Raw genomic sequence first — 17,438 nt, 5'->3', positions numbered from 1 at the left:
GACTAAAAGATAAATTAGGCCGAAGCGTGCATATGCGCCTTCAAGTTGTGTGTTGACTTATGGCAGCTCCATAGGGTTTTCTTAGGCAAGGAGGTGGTTTGGCCCGTTCCTACTTCTGAAATAAAAGCCTACATCACCTGGGATTCCTTGGCAGTCTTCCATCCAAGTATCTACCAGTGTTGACCCTGCTTAGATTCCAAGAGCAGACAGAATCTGATGCCTTTAGGGTATTTAGACATACTTAGGTCCATATGTGGGGAGAGCCAGTGTGGCATAGTGGTTGAGTGTTGGACTATGACTCTGGACACCAGGGTCTGATTCCTTGCTTGGCCATGAAACTCCTTTGGTGGCCTTGGGCAAGTCATACTCTCTCAGCCATAAGGAAAGCCAATGACAAACCTCCTCTGAGCCAAGAAAACCCGGCGATTTTTCTGCTTTAGGGTCGCCATGAGTTGGAAGCAACCTGAAGGCACACGACAAGCACGGCCCATATGTGGCACCCAAGTTTTAGAAGCATTTAATGATCAATCCACTTAACCCTTAACCTTTATTTGGGGGAAACAAATACCGGGTGGAGTAAAAATGAATCTTGTTTCACGAGACCATTCAAATGCATACATATGGAACGCATGCACAAAGAGAGAGACGAGAACAACACAAATGAAGTGGGAGAATGTTATTTCTAAGGGGAATCCACAAATGCTATGAGAGACAGAGGATTTGGGAGGAGGGTGGAATAATTGAGTGGATTAAACGCGTTCCCCTCAATAGACCCAGTCCTTCATCCCCTTGCTCTGCTCCCATCTGTCCCTCTCCCCAACTTGCCACCTGGCTCACCCCGCTTGCTCCCCTTCTGCCCATCTCTCCAGCCTCCCCCTTCTTACCCGCGTGCCCTTCCTTCGCCACCCCTAGCTTTCGGCTTTCCTCCCTCCTTCCACCCCAGCTTTCCTCTAAACTAATTGCACAGCTCCCGGTGTCTGGAGGAGAGCCACGGATCGATCCGTCGCTGTTGAAATGTTAATGCTAATCGTATAACCGCTCCGCCAGCGCCTCGCACTTCAGTGGCAGCGCCAATTAATCTCAGGTAACGCAGCGCATGACCTTCGGGGCTCAGTGCCGGGGCAGCAGCCAAGCGATGCTTATGTAATTACACCATGAAGTGTGTAATCACCTGCCCTAATCCCCGAGGCCTCACAATTAGCCGAGGCCTCGGTCGCCGGGCTGCCAAGTGCGCTGCCACTCCGGACAGCCGAGCGGATGAATAACGGACAATTAAAGCGGCATGACGGGGGCCGGGAGGTGTCCGCTCGATCGTAATTAGCTGTAATCATGGGGAGACAAGCCTGGCAGACGTGGTGCTCCTTTTATAAGAAGCAATTTAGGAAATCAAGTGGTGTTTAACCGTTGTGTGGCCAAGCCGGGCACGCTGGCCCTTCTCTGACCTCCTGGGGTGGGTTTGGGGGACTGATCTGGAGTGGGGAACGGCCATTCAAAGATAAGTGCATGCGGAGCAAGCTTGAAGGTTCATCCCACCCATTCCTGCTTCCATGGCTCCTGGTCAGCCTTTTGGAAGGGAATCTTCCCTTTTGGCACTCTTCCTCAAGAAACATAGAATCATAGAGTTGGAAGAGACCCCAAGGGCCATCCAGTCCAACCCATTCTGCCATGCAGGAACTCTCAATCAAAGCACCCCTGACAGATGGCCATCCAGCCTCTGCTTAAAGACCTCCAAAGAAGGAGACGCCACCACTCTCCGAGGCAGAATATTCCACTGTTGAACAGCTCTGACCGTCAGGAAGTTCCTCCTAACATTGAAGTGGTATCTCTTCCTGCAGCTTGCATCCATTGTTCCGGGTCCTAGTCTCTGGAGCAGCAGAAAACAAGCTTACTCCATCCTCAACATGACATCCCTTCAAATATTTAAACGGGGCTATCAGATCACCTCTTAACCTTCTTGTCTCCATATATCCTTTGCAACGTCCGAGTGTGGCGAAGAAGATGACAAAAGGTATTGAGGGAGAATACTCAAGCCAGAGAGGCGGCAGCAATTTGCTTTTGCCTGAGCCTACTGGGAAGGAAAGGTTCCTCGCTTCTCCTCTCCACTGAGTTAACTAAGTGCAAACTTCTTTTGCACATTGAACTCATTCTGCAGCAATTTAAGTCCGAAACAACTTGACAGCACACAACCACCACCACAACAAAAGTCCAACAAAGCTGGCACTCAGGAAAAGCTGGCCTCACATTTTCAAACTGAGTTCCAGAGATCCATGAAAACTCTCCCGTGAGTTCAAAGACGCTTCGAAAGACAACCTGTCCATCACTATTGATTTTCCCGGCTACAAGGAGGAATAAAAGCACGCTCCCATGGGAGGTAAAGAGGCCTGGCCAATACCCTGAACAACCAACAATATGCATCACCTTTTGCAAGACACAACATATCAATGCAAGGCAAGCTGATGAAGAATGTGCCCCTTTAAGGATGAATGTTTAAAAACCCGTACGAATTTGAAAAAGGGGGTGTGACTAAGACCTAAGGTCACAGACGTGGGGAAGAAATGAAAGATCATTCCACAGCCCCCTCCCCATAGATCTGAATATAAATCAAAGGGGAACTAGGTTGGAGCGCTATTGATGCTTAGCCAGGAACCCCACCACCTTCCTTCATCTTTGTGCTGCTGAAATCTCAATCCGTCTCTTGCATGAACATTTTGGCTCCAGACACCATGTTCGACATGGCCTGTTTTCTCTGCCTTTGAGGGCGCATTGATTTGCTGTGGCTCTAGGTCTGATGGGAATGCAAGCAAGATAAAGGTGGAAAGAGGGAGGGAGCTGTCACCACAGGACTAAGGTTACATTATGCTCTCCTTCTTTAAAGACACCAGTTTTTGGGAAAGTTAGAGAGGGCACCCATTTCACAGTGGAGTATGAAGATGGAAGAGCTGCGGTGTATTTGGCAAGACGTGAAAATAGAGTTATCCGACTCAAAATTGGAGATTGCTTCCTGTACCTCTAATGGTTCCCTCTTCTATACATCCATTACAGGTTCACTATACTTCCATTTCCACTATAGAACAGTAAACATAGAAGTTACATGTGGACACCATGCATGCAAGGCCAGAGAAGCCAACTTGTTGGATGATAACCCCCAGAATCCCCAGCTGGTGCTGGCTAATGGCAGGGGAATTATGGGAGATGTTGTGTATAAAAGGCAGAGACCAGAAGAGCCAACTTTTGGAATGATAACTCCCAGAATGCCTACCAGGGACTGGCTATTGGAAGGGGGATTATGGGAGATGTTGTGCCAAAAAAAGCCATTTGCCTACATTCTGCGGGGGACAGGACTATGCAGGATCACTGGAACACAAATATTGGCTTCCATTAAGTGGAGAGGGAAACTAAAGAAGTTTTTAGTCCTTGAAAATGTATGGGCAAACACCTCTGAAATGACAGAAGCCAAAAGGGCTGGTGGAGTAAGGCTTCCGGGTGCCAGGCGTAAGGTGCTGGCGCACTACCCCATCTCCTTAGCCAAAAGCAGAATAAATCATGCAAAGTGGCCGGCGCTGCCGAATAAATAATGCAAAATCAGAGTGATTATGCAAATCGGCTCTATTTCCATAATTTATACAGGATTGCGGACTACAGGTCTCTTTTGGAGCAGAATTTAAAGCAGACATAGCGTTATAGACAAGAGCGTCAAGCTAATGATGCAGTGCCGGATTCAGGGTACGGAAGAACAGATTCCTTCAGTAGGGGAAGGCATTCTCTGTTGTACTGATTCAATACTGTATTGTTGGCAAAACTAAGGATTATGGTTTGTAGAACTGCAGAGTTGGATGGAGCCTTAAAGGTCATGTAGCCCAGCCACCGAATTGTGAAGCAAGGATGCAACCACCGCAGCCTTGACAGCCTCTGCTTTGAGGTCTCCAAGTCTTAAGACAGCCCAAAGAGTCTCTTCTATCGTAAAGCATCTCTTACCATTAGAGAGTGTCTCCAGACCTTTAGCTAAAATCAACTTTTGTGCAATTGCTTCTAGTCCTGTCCCCAAGAGCAGCAGAAAACAAGTCTCTTACATCTGCTTTCATTACTCCATAAAAGAGAAACAACAGGAAGATTTTTGGCTTGTGCACTAAGGACAACTGATAAATTGCAATGAGGAAAAGAAAGCAGGAGTTGGAATAAGCACATGCATGTCTGTATACACATATGTGGTGTTCATACACACACACACCCTCCACCAGCAGCTTGCGTGCAAAGGTATTAGGGGATTTTTAACGGCGTGTTGCTAAATTTGATCCGTCCTTTAAGAGGAGACAAATGGTTCACGAGGCTTTAAAAGTATCGACTTTTCTTTAACAATAAGCGCTAATGGCCTTCAAATAATCAATACTTTAAGTCATTACGGGGGTTACACATTATACTGTTAAAACCACGCAATGCATTTTTAACCCCATCTCTTGGCTTCCGCTATTGCAAACAGGCATTCAGGCTTGCAAAACGCCTCCTACAAAAGGCAATGAGAGAGAGGGCTGGAGCCAAGGGTGTGCTGCAGACTGAACACAATCTTGAGCCCAAGAGGACTAAAATGCCTGAGAGGGTAATAGGAATAAGGTTTCCTCCCTTGCTAGTAACAAAACCAGATGTCTTGAAGAAAAATCCAAACCATTGCTGTCCAGAACCTACTTGTTATAAAAGCTTACTTTTGTAAAACTTACTTTGTCCTTTTCCCACTTTTGCACCTTCCCCCTTTTGCACTCCTGTAGAAATCAGGATGACCATATTTATCATGAGTCCTTCATATAGCCAGCGTGACATAGAGGTTTGAGTGTTGGACTATGACTCTTGGAGACCAGGGTTCGAGTTCCAGCTCAGCCATGAAACCTACTGGGTGACCTTGGGCAAGTCCCATGCTCTCAGCCTCAGGGGAAGGTAATGGCAAACCTCTGAACAAATCTTGCCAAGAAAACCCCATGATAGGTTTGCCTTAATGTCGCCCTAAGTTGGAAACAGCTTGAAGGCATCCAGCAACAACAGACCCCTTCCCAATTCACAACTTCCTATTTGGAAACCTTTCCAAGGACTCAAGAAAAGAAAGGCTTTATTCAAGTCCTAAGGCCTGCAATCATTCTGATCAGAAGTGATTCCCAAAAACTGGTTTTCCAGGTATTTCGAACTTCAGCTCCCAGAAGCCTTAGCTATCTTGACCAGTGGTCTGGGATTCTGGGAGCCAAAGTCCATAACATCTGGAAGGCCAGAGTTTGGGAATCACTGAGATACACCAATAGGGTACAAACCCTCCCATCCTCCTCCTATGTGTAAAGTGGTTCCTCCATCACTTGGGTACTCATCCCTCAGAGAGTGGTGGAGTCTCCCTCCTTGGAGGTCTTTAACAAAAGCTGGATGGCCATCTGTCAGGTATGCTTTGATTGAGAATTCTTGCCGTGGCAGAATGGGGTTGGACTAGATGGCCCTAGTAGTTTCTTGTATCTGGTTTGCCTCTTTTATCCAGGGATCCAGCATGCCTCCATCCTGGTTAGAAGATTCTGGGATTTGTAACCAACATATCTATAGGGAAGAGGTTGCGGGAGGTGGCTTGTCAAAGTTACACAGCAATATCCATCCATCCTTGTACAGTACCTGCGCTTGACCACCTCGCATCACCCAACTCTACCGAGAAGGAAAAGGTCTCTGCGCTGTCACATTCCTAAATGAGGCCCAGGTTGCCAGCGGGCTTCTCCTCCCCGCCTGCTTGCCGCCTCCTCCTCCTCCTCTCTCTGCCTCCAGCTAATGGCTGAATTCTTCAGTGGCTAATTATTCTTGCCGCTGCTGCATCCGTGAACTGACCTAATCCCTGCGGAGCTCCCGACAGGAAGCCGAAATGGAATTTTAGCACCATGCCAAGCCGCTTCCATCCCCCTCGCCCTCCTCCCGCCCCACGACATGCATTATTGCCAGACTCTCGGGAAAGGCAGACGCCATAAATCTACCTGCAGCTTGTTTGGTTCCAGCCAGGGCCTCTTCTTCTCTCCTCCTGCTCCATGCCACAATGTCTACTGACTCTTGCCTTACCCCACTTGGCTGCCCCAGGCAATGGCCTACCTGCCATGTTTTACCTCCTTTTGGAGAGCCCAAGCTGACACAGAAGCATAGAATCGTAGAGTCGGAAGAGACCACAAGGGCCATCTAGTCCAACTCCCTGGGTAAAGGTAAAGGCAGTCTAGTCGTAACCAACTGTAGGGGGCGGTGCTCATCTCCGTTTCTAAGCCAAAGAGCCAGCATTGTCCGAGGACTGCTCTGGTGCTCAGGTGTCCAGCACGTCTCCATTGAACGTTGTTACCTTCCCACTGAGAAGTGGTACCTATCTATCTACTTGCATTTGCATGCTTTCGAACTGCTAAGTTGACAGAAGCTGGGACTAGTGATGGGAGCTCAGCCCATCATGCGGCACCCGGGCCTCAAACTGCCAACTTGCCAATCTTGCCATCAATAGAGTTAGCGTCTTAACCACTTGAGCCACTGCGATGCAGGAAATCACAACCAAAGCATCCCAGACAGATGGCCATCCAGCCTCTGTCGCATTTCTAGCATTGAAGTAATGCAAAACGTCGGTTTTAAAACTGATCTTCCCTATGCAGGACACTCAGAAGAACCTCAAAAGAAATATAAAGTATACACACACATCTATGAATGCAAGGGACGCCCCCCTTGCTTAGATCAGTGCTGGTACTAATTGAAGAAGTGACCCATGCTAGTCCATGAGCCACCAGATGCCACCCTGGTTTCTGTCCCCAAGAGCAGCAGAGAACAAATCTCTGCTGCTCTCGGGGACAGAAACAACTATACCCAATGGGCACAAAGGCACCCATGTGTACCCTGGAATACTGGGGGTGGAGGGGAGAATTATTAATTCCCCAAGATCCGAAAGCCTAAAATACACTGGCTTAGAGAATGGAGCATTACTACACAAACATACATGTTAAGATGAGGGCCAATGTGGTGCAGTGGTTTGGGCATTGGACTAGGGCACTAGGAGAGTTTGAATCCCAGCTCAGCCATGGAGACCCACTGGGTGACCTGGGCCAAGTCATACTCTCTCTCAGCCTCAGAGGATGGCAATGGCACACCCCCTCTGAAGAAATTTCCCAAGAAAACCCCAGGATAGGTTGGCCTTAGGGTTGCCATCCATCAGAAACCTCAAAGGCCTTGTTTCTTGGAGGGCGAGGGATGGTCGCACTTATTTAAACACTAAGCAAACATTTGAGGGCAGATATGCAACACATCTGTGGATGGAGGGGGATATATTGATTGGGACAAGCAGACAACCTAACTATTAACAGAGAAGGGAGAAGCAGAGAGGAAAAATGAGGTCAGCATTCACTCCGAATCCTATATAATGTAAAAAGATGGGGAGAGGAGGCACTGAAAACCAGAGCCTATCCTCCAGCAGAAACTCCCACCACATTTACTTCCGCTCCTAAATATCTTTGTATACACTCTTAGTCCATAAAGCTATGGGCCACAAAAATATATATACAAAGGGGAGGGGGGCAGAATCAAATCAAATATAAATCTTTTTCCCAGCAAGAGATTCTAGCGAGAGAAATTGCCCAATGTTCCTGTATACGTATCCCCGTAAAGAGCAATCTGCATATATTTAAATGAAGGATATGCCCACCAGCAACTATGCATATGCTGTATTGGATTATTCTTATTTGGAACAAAATATTCACACTTCCTCTCTGTCTCTGTCACACACATAGCCTGAATGTGGCATTTCGGGCATAGCAGTCATGGCTTTTAGCGTTCGAAAAGGCCTCACCCTCCAACCATACTACATACATCGAGTTGTGAAGCTTAGCAGTGACATGGTGATAGTCTGCCCTGTTGCTTCTACCCAGCACTTGGTAAATGGAGATAAACTCCTTCTGTACATGGAAACTTTATTGAATTAACCTAATGATATAAAAATGCTAGTCATTTCCACCGCATCTTGTGGTTCACGGATTTTAGGAACAGTAGAATTGACTTTGAGGCTCAAGACGAAATGCTGCTGGACTGGGTCACTATGCAATGAAGGAGGGATAGACAGAAGTCACATCTATTCACTATAACAAGCATAGCACCTTTGAGGCTAACCGAAAGAAAGAAGTTGGCAGCATGAGCTTTCGTAGACCTCCGTCTGCTTCCTCGGATTCTCTCTCTAGATACTGATTCTACAGACTAATAAGGCTATATCTTTGAATTCTATAATAAGCACAGATTTCCGTGGATATTTTTAGGGCAGAATGACATCTCAGGAAGCAATCCTTCGGTGGGTTTGAGCCCTGGTTTTGCCTTACCACAGAGGAGGGGACATTTTATGGAGAGAATATAAAGAAGGGGAAGGAAGTGATTAATGCTCAGCTTGGTGAGTCACCTCTGGAAAATACTCTCCTGTGCCAGGTTTCGAAACATTCCCTCTAGGGATGGAAAACCCCAGCCATCTGGGACATTATTTTGGGGGGAGAATCTGTGGGTTCTGGAGATGGAGTGGCCCAAGAAGTCCTACTGCCTCTCCACCACCTGCATCCATTTCAGTTCTGAGTAGGCAGAGTTTTAAAAAGTTGCTTTTTGGGATGGCAATGGTTATGGGAATTGTTGTCCAAATATATATACAACCTTTCCAAGCTCTCTAAAGCTCAACATGCAACCATTCCCCAAACATGCCTTTATTTAATGGCCGGGCAGCTTTGGGTGCAAGGGGAAAGCTCTAGTGCAGTGATTCCCAAACTTTGGTGTTTTGGATCTCAACGCCCAGAAGCCCCAGCCAGCTTGGCCAACAGTCAGGAATTCTGACAGGTGAAGTCAAAACATAATAGTAATAGTAATAATAGTAGTAGTAGTAGTAGTAATAATAATAATAATAATAATAATAATAATAATAATTTATATTTTCCCGCCTCTTCCAGATGAATTGAGGCGGGATTACAGTCCGCTAAAACACATACATCAGTAATAAAACACATATAAAAATATATCAATAAACATCTTGGGGAATCAAAGTTTGGGAACCAATGCAACATATTCTTCATTTACAAGATCTGGATTTCCTAGGAGAGGACAAGAAGACAGCCCACAAAGAAAGGAAGCTGGGCAATTCTGCTTTCCGTATCTGAGCTTCTGGAACAAAGCAAGCCTTGAACTCCCAGTCAGAGGCTGGCCCTCAGGGAATGGTCCACCTGTTTAGTCCGGGATGGACAACATGAATCAGACAGGCCCGGTTTCGTTTGCACATTCCCAGCCCTCCACCAAAGTGATTTTTCAGCCAGTCTCCTGGCTGTTTTCCAAGCCGCCTGAGAGGTTTCCTCAAAACTGAAACCCATTTATGTCCGCATTCCTGACAAGACAGACTTGTCTGCAGTATGCTTGGCCAGCTTTGGAATGGAGAGAGGTTATGGGGCAGGTCAACCAGAGTCTCTCTCTCTCTCTCTTATACACACAAACGTCTCCCCTTCCTTCCCAGAAGAGTTGCAGAAGAGTTTAGCAAAGTTATTCTTTTAGATCACAAATCCCAGAGCCCCTCAGACCCCAAATCCTCACTTGAAAGTTACAATTCCAAAAACTGAACTTTTCCATGCCTTGCACCAGGCCCAACAGGGCAGCAGAACTATCAGATGTGAGAAGCCAGCAACAACTTAGTCAAGTTCATCCTTGCTCTTCAGGGGAACAGAGACAGGCAAAGAACTTGTCTAGGACTCCAAGGTTTGGAGAAGTGCCCTTATCACAAAGAAGCCTCTGAACATGCACAGAGTCCCCTCTTTCTACCAGGTTGGTCTGGAACCAGTGAGGTACAGACTTTGAACTGGTTTCAAAGGAAACCTGGGCCAAGATAAACAGAAAACTAGCAAGGATGTCCAAGGCTACAGAGCACTTTGGGATCCTCAGAAGGCCCTCCGACCCTCATAGATACAGCTCTGCTTTGGAGATTCACTTACAAAATCACAAGCAATTGCCAGAGCTGGGGGTAAGCACACCTTTTTTAAAATGGTTGAAGACCTAGCATGGACTGTGGCCAGCTTTGCTTGCAGGATGCTGTCAGTGCTGCATCCTACCTGCCCTTCTTTTGTGGGGCCAGCTTCAACAGTCCCTCTGTCTCTCTGCATCCCTGCATGTCAACGGTCTCTATAGCGCTGACCCTGGTCCACTAGATCCACTAGAACTAGTCTGCTTCTTCCTTTAGGCTTCCTTGCCATACTAATGTACCCATGGCTCCATACTCTAAGCCCTGGTTCCCTCAGGCCTTGCATACATTACTTTATTGGAGGGCAAAACCCCAAATACCCACTGGTTATGCTGGCTAGGAGACTGTGGGGAGCCCCACGTTGCTGAAGGGGTAGGGAGGAGGGGAAGACATAATCCAAACTGGGTCAAAACAGTTGCAAGATACCTCTCAGTGAAGTGAGAATCCCGGTGCTGAGGGAGCCCCTGTTTCCGGCGCTGACTGGATGAGTTGGTGGCCGATGGGAGGTGAGCCTCCATGGTGCCAGGGTTGCGTGCGGCGGCTGCAGCTGCCACCTCTTGCCGTGCCCGGAGGAGGTCTGTGGAAGAAACAGAAAACCCTGTGTGAGTTGCTAGGGAAAGACGGAAACATAGGAGTTAATGGGTACCAGGTTTGACTGGGCTTTAGGACCAATGGCTGTTGTTTCCTAGTATGTGATGAGAGTGCCTCTGAGCACATGGTAAGGATCTCTCCTTTGCCACTACCTAGCTGCAAACAGGTCCATACAATTGAAAACAACCAGACATCAAAATGCTACAAGCTGCTGGACTGTAGAACCAAAAACACCTAATGCCTTCTCCATCCATCCAAGTAAGCAAAAACAGTTCCGACATCTGTTGATGTTGGCCTCAATCCAGGTAGAGTAGACATACTGAATAAGTGGGATATATCTAAGTGTTGATTTGCCGCTCTCCCATGGATTCAGCGGGTCTACTTTCGTTTTGACTATCAACTGGATTCATGTCTTTGATTTGTTACAGAATGCCAAATGTGCTGAAAATGGTCATCCTTACTCTTTGTTTTCAACTGGTTCTCTCAAGGCAAAGAGATCAGGTCTAACGTATTTTGCTATGTAGTTATTTAAAATCTACATCTGGTCTTTCTTTTCAAAGTCACAGCTGCAGTACAAAAGGAATGAAGTCACGGCTCATTATATTTCAGCCAAAACCTGACTTCAACAGTTATCTTTGCTCTTGCAGTAAAAGAATGAATCTGCATAACGTGTTTTGTCCAAGCTCTATCACTACCTACCCCTTTCATGTCTTCAGAGGCATCCCTCTTGCTTGCTTGCTCCTCTTGCTTTCTTTTCCAGACTTAGGAAGCCAGAAGATCCTTGGGTCACCAGTTCTCTTTCTTATTCCCACCCCCAGATTTAGTTAGCACTCCTTCTTCCATGCAGACCCCTTGCTCTTCCTCGCCTTCCCCATGAAACTTCGCCTACCAGACTCAGAGAAAAGACGCCTCTTTCGCTCTCTCTGAGCTCTAATGAAAACCCTGGCCTCCTTCAGCGCATTAAGGGGATTAGCTTGGAGAATTAAAGGACAACAGAGAAAAGATTCCTCCCATCAACACTCAGGTGCGGTTGGGAGGAGAAGAGGAAAGAGAAAGAGTGGGAGAAAGAGAGAGAAAAGTAGAATTACGGCTTTGTGTCTGTTTGCTGCAACACAGTCCCAAGTTTCCTTCCAAAAACAGACTTTTAGAAAGACTGTTCCGAGACACAATTACGCAGCAAAGGAAGGTATGTTCAAACTGAGCCAGCCCCACCTCCCTCTCATAAGCATGTGTGTGCACACGCACATGCACACAAACACATATTGCTCTTGGCTTTAGCAAGTCAGAGGAAATTGTGCAACTACACCAAAGGGGGTAGGGAAATAGAAGAATAAAAAGAGTCCTTTTCCTGCGCAGCAGAGAATTTTATTCCGGTGCCAAAACTCATGACTGGTCCTACCACAAGGCTGGGTACATATACAGAACCTTAATTCAGTTAAGTCATTGCCCTTGGGTTTACTCCTCTAAGCAGACATGGGTAACCTTCACCTGGAAAGTGGCACTTGCCCTATCTTTCCTGGGACTCGTCGCTGTCACTTTCCAACCTCCCTGACCAATACCCTGATGCTTCATAAATTTTCTAGCACCATCCTTGCAGAAATACCACATCCCTCTTTAAAGTCCTTCTGTACTGCTTCCATATATGTTCCTCCCTCCTTAAAATGCCCTCTGCATGAAGGATGCACAGCGATAATTCATTCTGCAGCTGGGGTTTTCCCTGTTCCATCCCTTTGGTTTTGCTTGCTCTGGTAGAGCAGGCAGCTGTCCTGGGATTATTTATAGCCTGTACTGTTGATATATTTCCCTTAACATACTGAGTCTGTCTTGGCCAACGTTTAGCCCCATTCCTGGTCTTGTGGTTTAAAATGGAAGGTAGAAATGTCTGTGCGGAAGGGAAAAGGGGGAATCAGGGAGACAGGAGATGCAAGCCGTGGCAAGTTGGCATTTTTTAAGGACAAAGCGGGAAGGATCTGCCCTGGGTGGCACTGGTGCATGGACCGCCTCTTGCCAGCTCCACACAAGAGCTCTTGAGGCACTGTCTCTGGACATCAAGGGAATTCCAAGCAAAGGGGAAGAGAGAAAGGGCAAACAATAGAGTTAAACAGTAATAAATAGACGAGGCAAAGCATGGAGGGGGGAATAATTGCAGGTGGATGTTTAACTTGGACATGACACTAGTTGTTGGTGTGTATACACAGCAAGACAATCTAGAACATGGCCATTCAGCCCGAAAAACCCACAAAAGACTATGGATGCCGGCCATGAAAGCCTTCGACTTCGCAGTCTCCATGTTGCTGTCGTTTTGAATTGCACCCAAGTCTAGACTTTGGTCAAGATAGGGTTCAAAGGATACAGCCTTCTCTGAAGATGCCAGCCACAACTGTTGATGAAATGTCAGGAATAAACTCTAGAATATGGCCTCATAGCCCAAAAACCTACAAAAACCTATGGAAACCGGACGTGAAAGCCTTTGACCTCACATACAGCCTTCTATCCATTACTGGACTGCAATTCCCAGCACTCCTTACCACTAGCTATGTTACTTGAAGCTGATGGGGGCTGCAACCCCACATCTGGAGGGCCACAGGTTCCCCGAACCATGTCAAGCCATGTGTTTGCTCCCAGCCTCAGTTTCTCCAGTTCAAACAGTCTTACCCAGGGAGGGCCAGAAAGACCCTAATGCCCGACGTCCACCATTTGCTAGATTGAACAGGAGCCTATTGTTAGTTGAACTGGGAATGTAAGGATCAGACCAATGGCCCAACTAGTCTAGCATCCTACTTCTCAGGCTGCATCCACACTGTGGAAATCATCTGGCTTGACACCACTGGCCCAAGGCTAAGAAATTCTTAGAACTGCAGTTATACGGACATGTAAAGCTAGTTCACATGACACCAGGCTTACAGAAGTCATTGGAAATCTCTCTGGCTCCCCTCGAATCATAGGCTTTTTAAACCCTGAAATGGCGCTCCTTCTCATACCTGCCCCTTGGTTGTGCCTCCCTTTCCAAAAAGTTTGCGGTAACAGAGGCTATAATCCATATAATAAGAAATAGATATAAATAAGATTTGTTGTCTCTTCCATCCCAAGCCCAGCCAAGGCAGCTTTCCCTTCCCCATTCCTTTCCTTTTTCAAACTAGGAGTGTTAATCCTTCCCTGGCTAGGTAATTAGCAAGTGCTAATTAGCGGCTGTTTGTACCTCGCTCCCAGAAAGCAGACAATGGTTTATTTATTATGCCGGTTGATGCCTTTATCCTCCTGGCTGAATGGTGAGGGATGGACAGAAAGAGAGGAAGAGAAAGAGAGAGGTCTAGGAGAGAAGTTCAGATCCACAAAACCACTTTAATGGGTGAAGAAGATGGAGAGGGTCTTTTCCGACCAAGGGAGCTCTATAAATCCCACTGCTAGGTTGGAAGTGTGGTTCAGCACCATGTCCGTTTGTGGGCACATGGCTTGCACATAACTGGAGCTGTGTGTGTCAGACCAAGATGATGTTGAGGAAAAGCCCAGGAAAGACATGCGAGATCAACAGAATAAGACAAAGTGGAGAACTAGCCACTACCGCTACCAGAGAAACATAGTTTGTGTGTAGTCAAAGGCTTTCCCATCCAGCATCCATAGTGCTATGAGACCATGCTCTAGAAGAGTTTATTCCTGACGTTTTGCCAGCAGCAGTGGCTGGAATCTTCGGAGAACATCTGATACATGTTAAGCATCAGATGCATTTAAGATACATGTAGTAGTTGCTTGTGTAACCCACTGGGAAGGCAAGGGCAAACCTCCTCGGAGAGAGTTTTGCTTAGAAAACTCCTCAATAGGTTTGTTTTAGGGTTGCCATAAGTCAGCAATGACTTGAAGGCCCACAACAACAAGCAATTTGCCTGTGTAATGCACATTTTTGTCCATAAAAGCCACCTCCCTTTGCTATGGGATAAACTGCCAGCTCCATCAGAACACACTGAAAAGCCCTGCTTTCTCTCCAGCCCAGTGACTGTATGCCTCCCATGCTTATAAATTAATTATCTGAAAAAGGCCGTCGGTGCTCCATTGTAGCAGATGGGGGGAAGGAGGAAAGCGGCAGCATCGATCCGGAATGACCGCAACAACCCACCCATCGCCTCCTCCCTCCTGCCTCCCCTGTCTTCCAGCAATCCCCCCCCCCCTTCCTGCCCTGCACAAATACGGTGGATGTGTTATTTACAGTGCTACGCTCTCTGACGGTTTGGATATCAAGAGTGATTGACAGAGAGATGCTCCAGGGATGGCAGCTCCAGGCGGAGAGAATGGAGAATGTGGGATTAATGTTGACGGAGAGCAGCATGTGCAGAAGGGGGGATAAAATGGGGGGAGTAGGAGGAGAGACAAGCAATTAAGCCTCCCAAAAAAGGGCTCCTAAATTATTAAATGTTAGTCGGTGCCACCGGCTGTGCCAATAGATAATCATTGCTTTGTGTTGGCTGGAATAAAATGTAGACCTGATCTCAGCCTGGACCTACTTTTTCCGGTGAGCCTCTGCTGTTCTGGAGGTAGAGATGGAAGAGAAGTTGATCTCACTTTGCCATCAGTTCTACCTCCACGTTAATGTTCTAATTGACAAAGAAGGGGCATTTCAGATATTAATCAGTGGGATCTTTAGAGTGGGTATTATCTCTCTTTGGTAACTAAGTACAGGTAACGAATTAAATGTTTGACTAAGGGCCTGAACACACAGGCCAAAATAAAGCTGCTTTGGGTCACTTTGGAGGTATGCTGTTTAAATGATGCATGCGTCTTTAGAGGTCGGAAGCTGTGCCAAGGACTAGAGCACAGCTTTGGCGCAGCTTCTGGCCTCTTAAGATGCGTGTGTCATTTAAACAGCATACCTCCACAGTGACCCGAAGCAGCTTTACTTTGGCTTGTCTGTTCGGGCCCTTAGTTACCTTTAGTGACTTACAAAGCTAGTGTGACGTAGTTGTTTAAGTGTTGGGCTACGACTCTGGAGGCCAGGGTTCAATTCCCAGCATGGCCGTGAAACCCACTGGTTCATCTTGGACAAGTCACACTCTCTCAGCCTCAGGGGAAGGCAATGGCAAACCTTCTCTGAACAAATCTTGCCAGGAGGTCGGGTCACCGTACGTCAGAAACAACGTGAAGTCACACAACAACAACAACAACAACAACAACAACAAAGCTTTTTAGGCTGCCCTAAGTCCCACTTTGGTGGAAAGACGGGGTATAAATAAATTACATCATTATCATCGTCATCATCTCATGCTTGCTCTCCTTTTTCTCAGTGGGCACACACTTGAGTGCTGCAAAATCATTTCTACATCGAGGATGTGAACACAGTGGGCCCTTGGTATGCGCTGCAGTTTGGATCCAGGACTCCTTGCGGATACCAAAATTCGTGGATGCTCAAGTCCCATTAATACAATGGCACAGTAAAATGGTGTCCGCATATGGAATGGAAAAATCAAGGTTTGCTTTTTTGGAATGTATATATTGTTAAAATATTTTCAAGCCACGGATAGTTGGGTCCGTAGATAAGAATCTGCGCATATGGAGGGCTGACTGTATTAACAAGTATTCACCACATCCTTACTTTGCAGTCGGAGAACTCCACACAGGCCGCCCCTGAGAAAGTAAAGTACCCTCACCGCTATGGCTGGGCACTGCCATGCTGTTGGCCAACTGGTAAAGCCGCTGCTGCTGTTGCTGCTGCTGCTCCTCGAAAGTGCCGTGTTCATTGAGAGCCGACATCATCCGCCTGTAATGCTCCTCTGGGGTCATCTGAGTGACGGTGCCCTCCAGCAGAGGCGTGTGGGAGTTTTCTGCAAGGTTTGGAAACAGAACATTAAGAATACATGTTGACGCCAGGATAAAAGGTGAAGAAAAGATAAGCGACGAAGGTAGAAGAGCCCCGGAAGGGGAATTTCCTTTGCATTCTTCCACTGCTACAAAAATATCACAACTACGCATCTCATGGCACACCCATCTCTCAGCAAACAAGTTCAGACGTCTGTACTTGAAAACACAGTGTGCAAGCCCATGTTGACAGACGTCTCCATAGGTTAGCATTTTTGTACACACCTGCATCTTAAAGCAGGGGTGCAGCTACGTGGAGGGTATGGTCCCCCAAATAAGAATCCTTTATGCCCAATGACATTTTCCTTCAGCCTCCTGCACTTCTTTGACGTCAGCTGAGCACTTAGAAACACAGTTTGGGCATCCAAAAAATGCCCAAAGGGGTAGGCAAAGCTACCAAGGGAATGCCAACACAGCAAATAGATGAGTTCTAGATCTGAATGGTTTTTAGTATCTCACTCCGCAGTGCTAGAAATTTGGGGGCCGAAGGAAAATTTCATCAGGGAGAGGAGGAAATGGCTATTTACGAAGCTTCATTTTGCCACCCCACTTTGTAGCTACACTCTTCTATAAAAGTACCTGCTGCAAGGATACAAGGAGGAGAACATGTAGGCTGGTTAAGAGCTTTTGGGAACAAGGGGAAGAATAAAAATCTGAAACACAGAAAGACGGACAGATCTTGGCAGTCACCTTTTTCCACCTGGAGGATAAACAGCTAGATATTATTTGTTCCCTAAAGTTTGCGTGCTTTCTCCTCCCTCCTCAAAATGTTCCCAAGCAGCGGCTGGAGGAATGTATTGCTCTGTTCCTGCCCTTCAGAGCAATGCCTAGAAGCAGCTGGGTGCGGCACAAAGGCAGGCAGACTATGCAGGAACAGAGGAGGAAGACACAGCAAAAAGAGATGCCCAGTGTACTCTAGGCTATGTCTGAATAGCAGGAATGAAAGTGCTTCTTCTTCTGCCAGATGTTGACCATAGAATCATGCTGGAGGGCCTACAAATGCCTA

At 46.9% G+C, this 17,438-nt stretch overlaps 1 protein-coding gene across 6 annotated transcripts in view; it reads right to left on the bottom strand.

Annotated features, from left to right (window-relative positions):
• SAMD11 (sterile alpha motif domain containing 11) overlaps positions 1–17,438 on the bottom strand; it is a 136,280-nt gene that overhangs the window by 17,441 nt on the left and 101,401 nt on the right. For all 6 annotated transcript variants that reach the window (XM_042478286.1, XM_042478283.1, XM_042478281.1 and 3 more), the window contains 2 exons: positions 16,225–16,398; positions 10,424–10,574 (listed from right to left, as the gene is read on the bottom strand). In XM_042478286.1, coding sequence (XP_042334220.1) covers positions 10,424–10,574; positions 16,225–16,398 — 325 coding nt within the window. The remainder of the gene's footprint in view (positions 1–10,423; positions 10,575–16,224; positions 16,399–17,438) is intronic.

Source organism: Sceloporus undulatus, chromosome 7 (assembly GCF_019175285.1).
Source record: "Sceloporus undulatus isolate JIND9_A2432 ecotype Alabama chromosome 7, SceUnd_v1.1, whole genome shotgun sequence".
Taxonomy (NCBI): domain Eukaryota; kingdom Metazoa; phylum Chordata; class Lepidosauria; order Squamata; family Phrynosomatidae; genus Sceloporus; species Sceloporus undulatus.
Note: the sequence above shows the minus strand (reverse complement) of the source record. Positions and strands in the feature narration are given on the sequence as shown.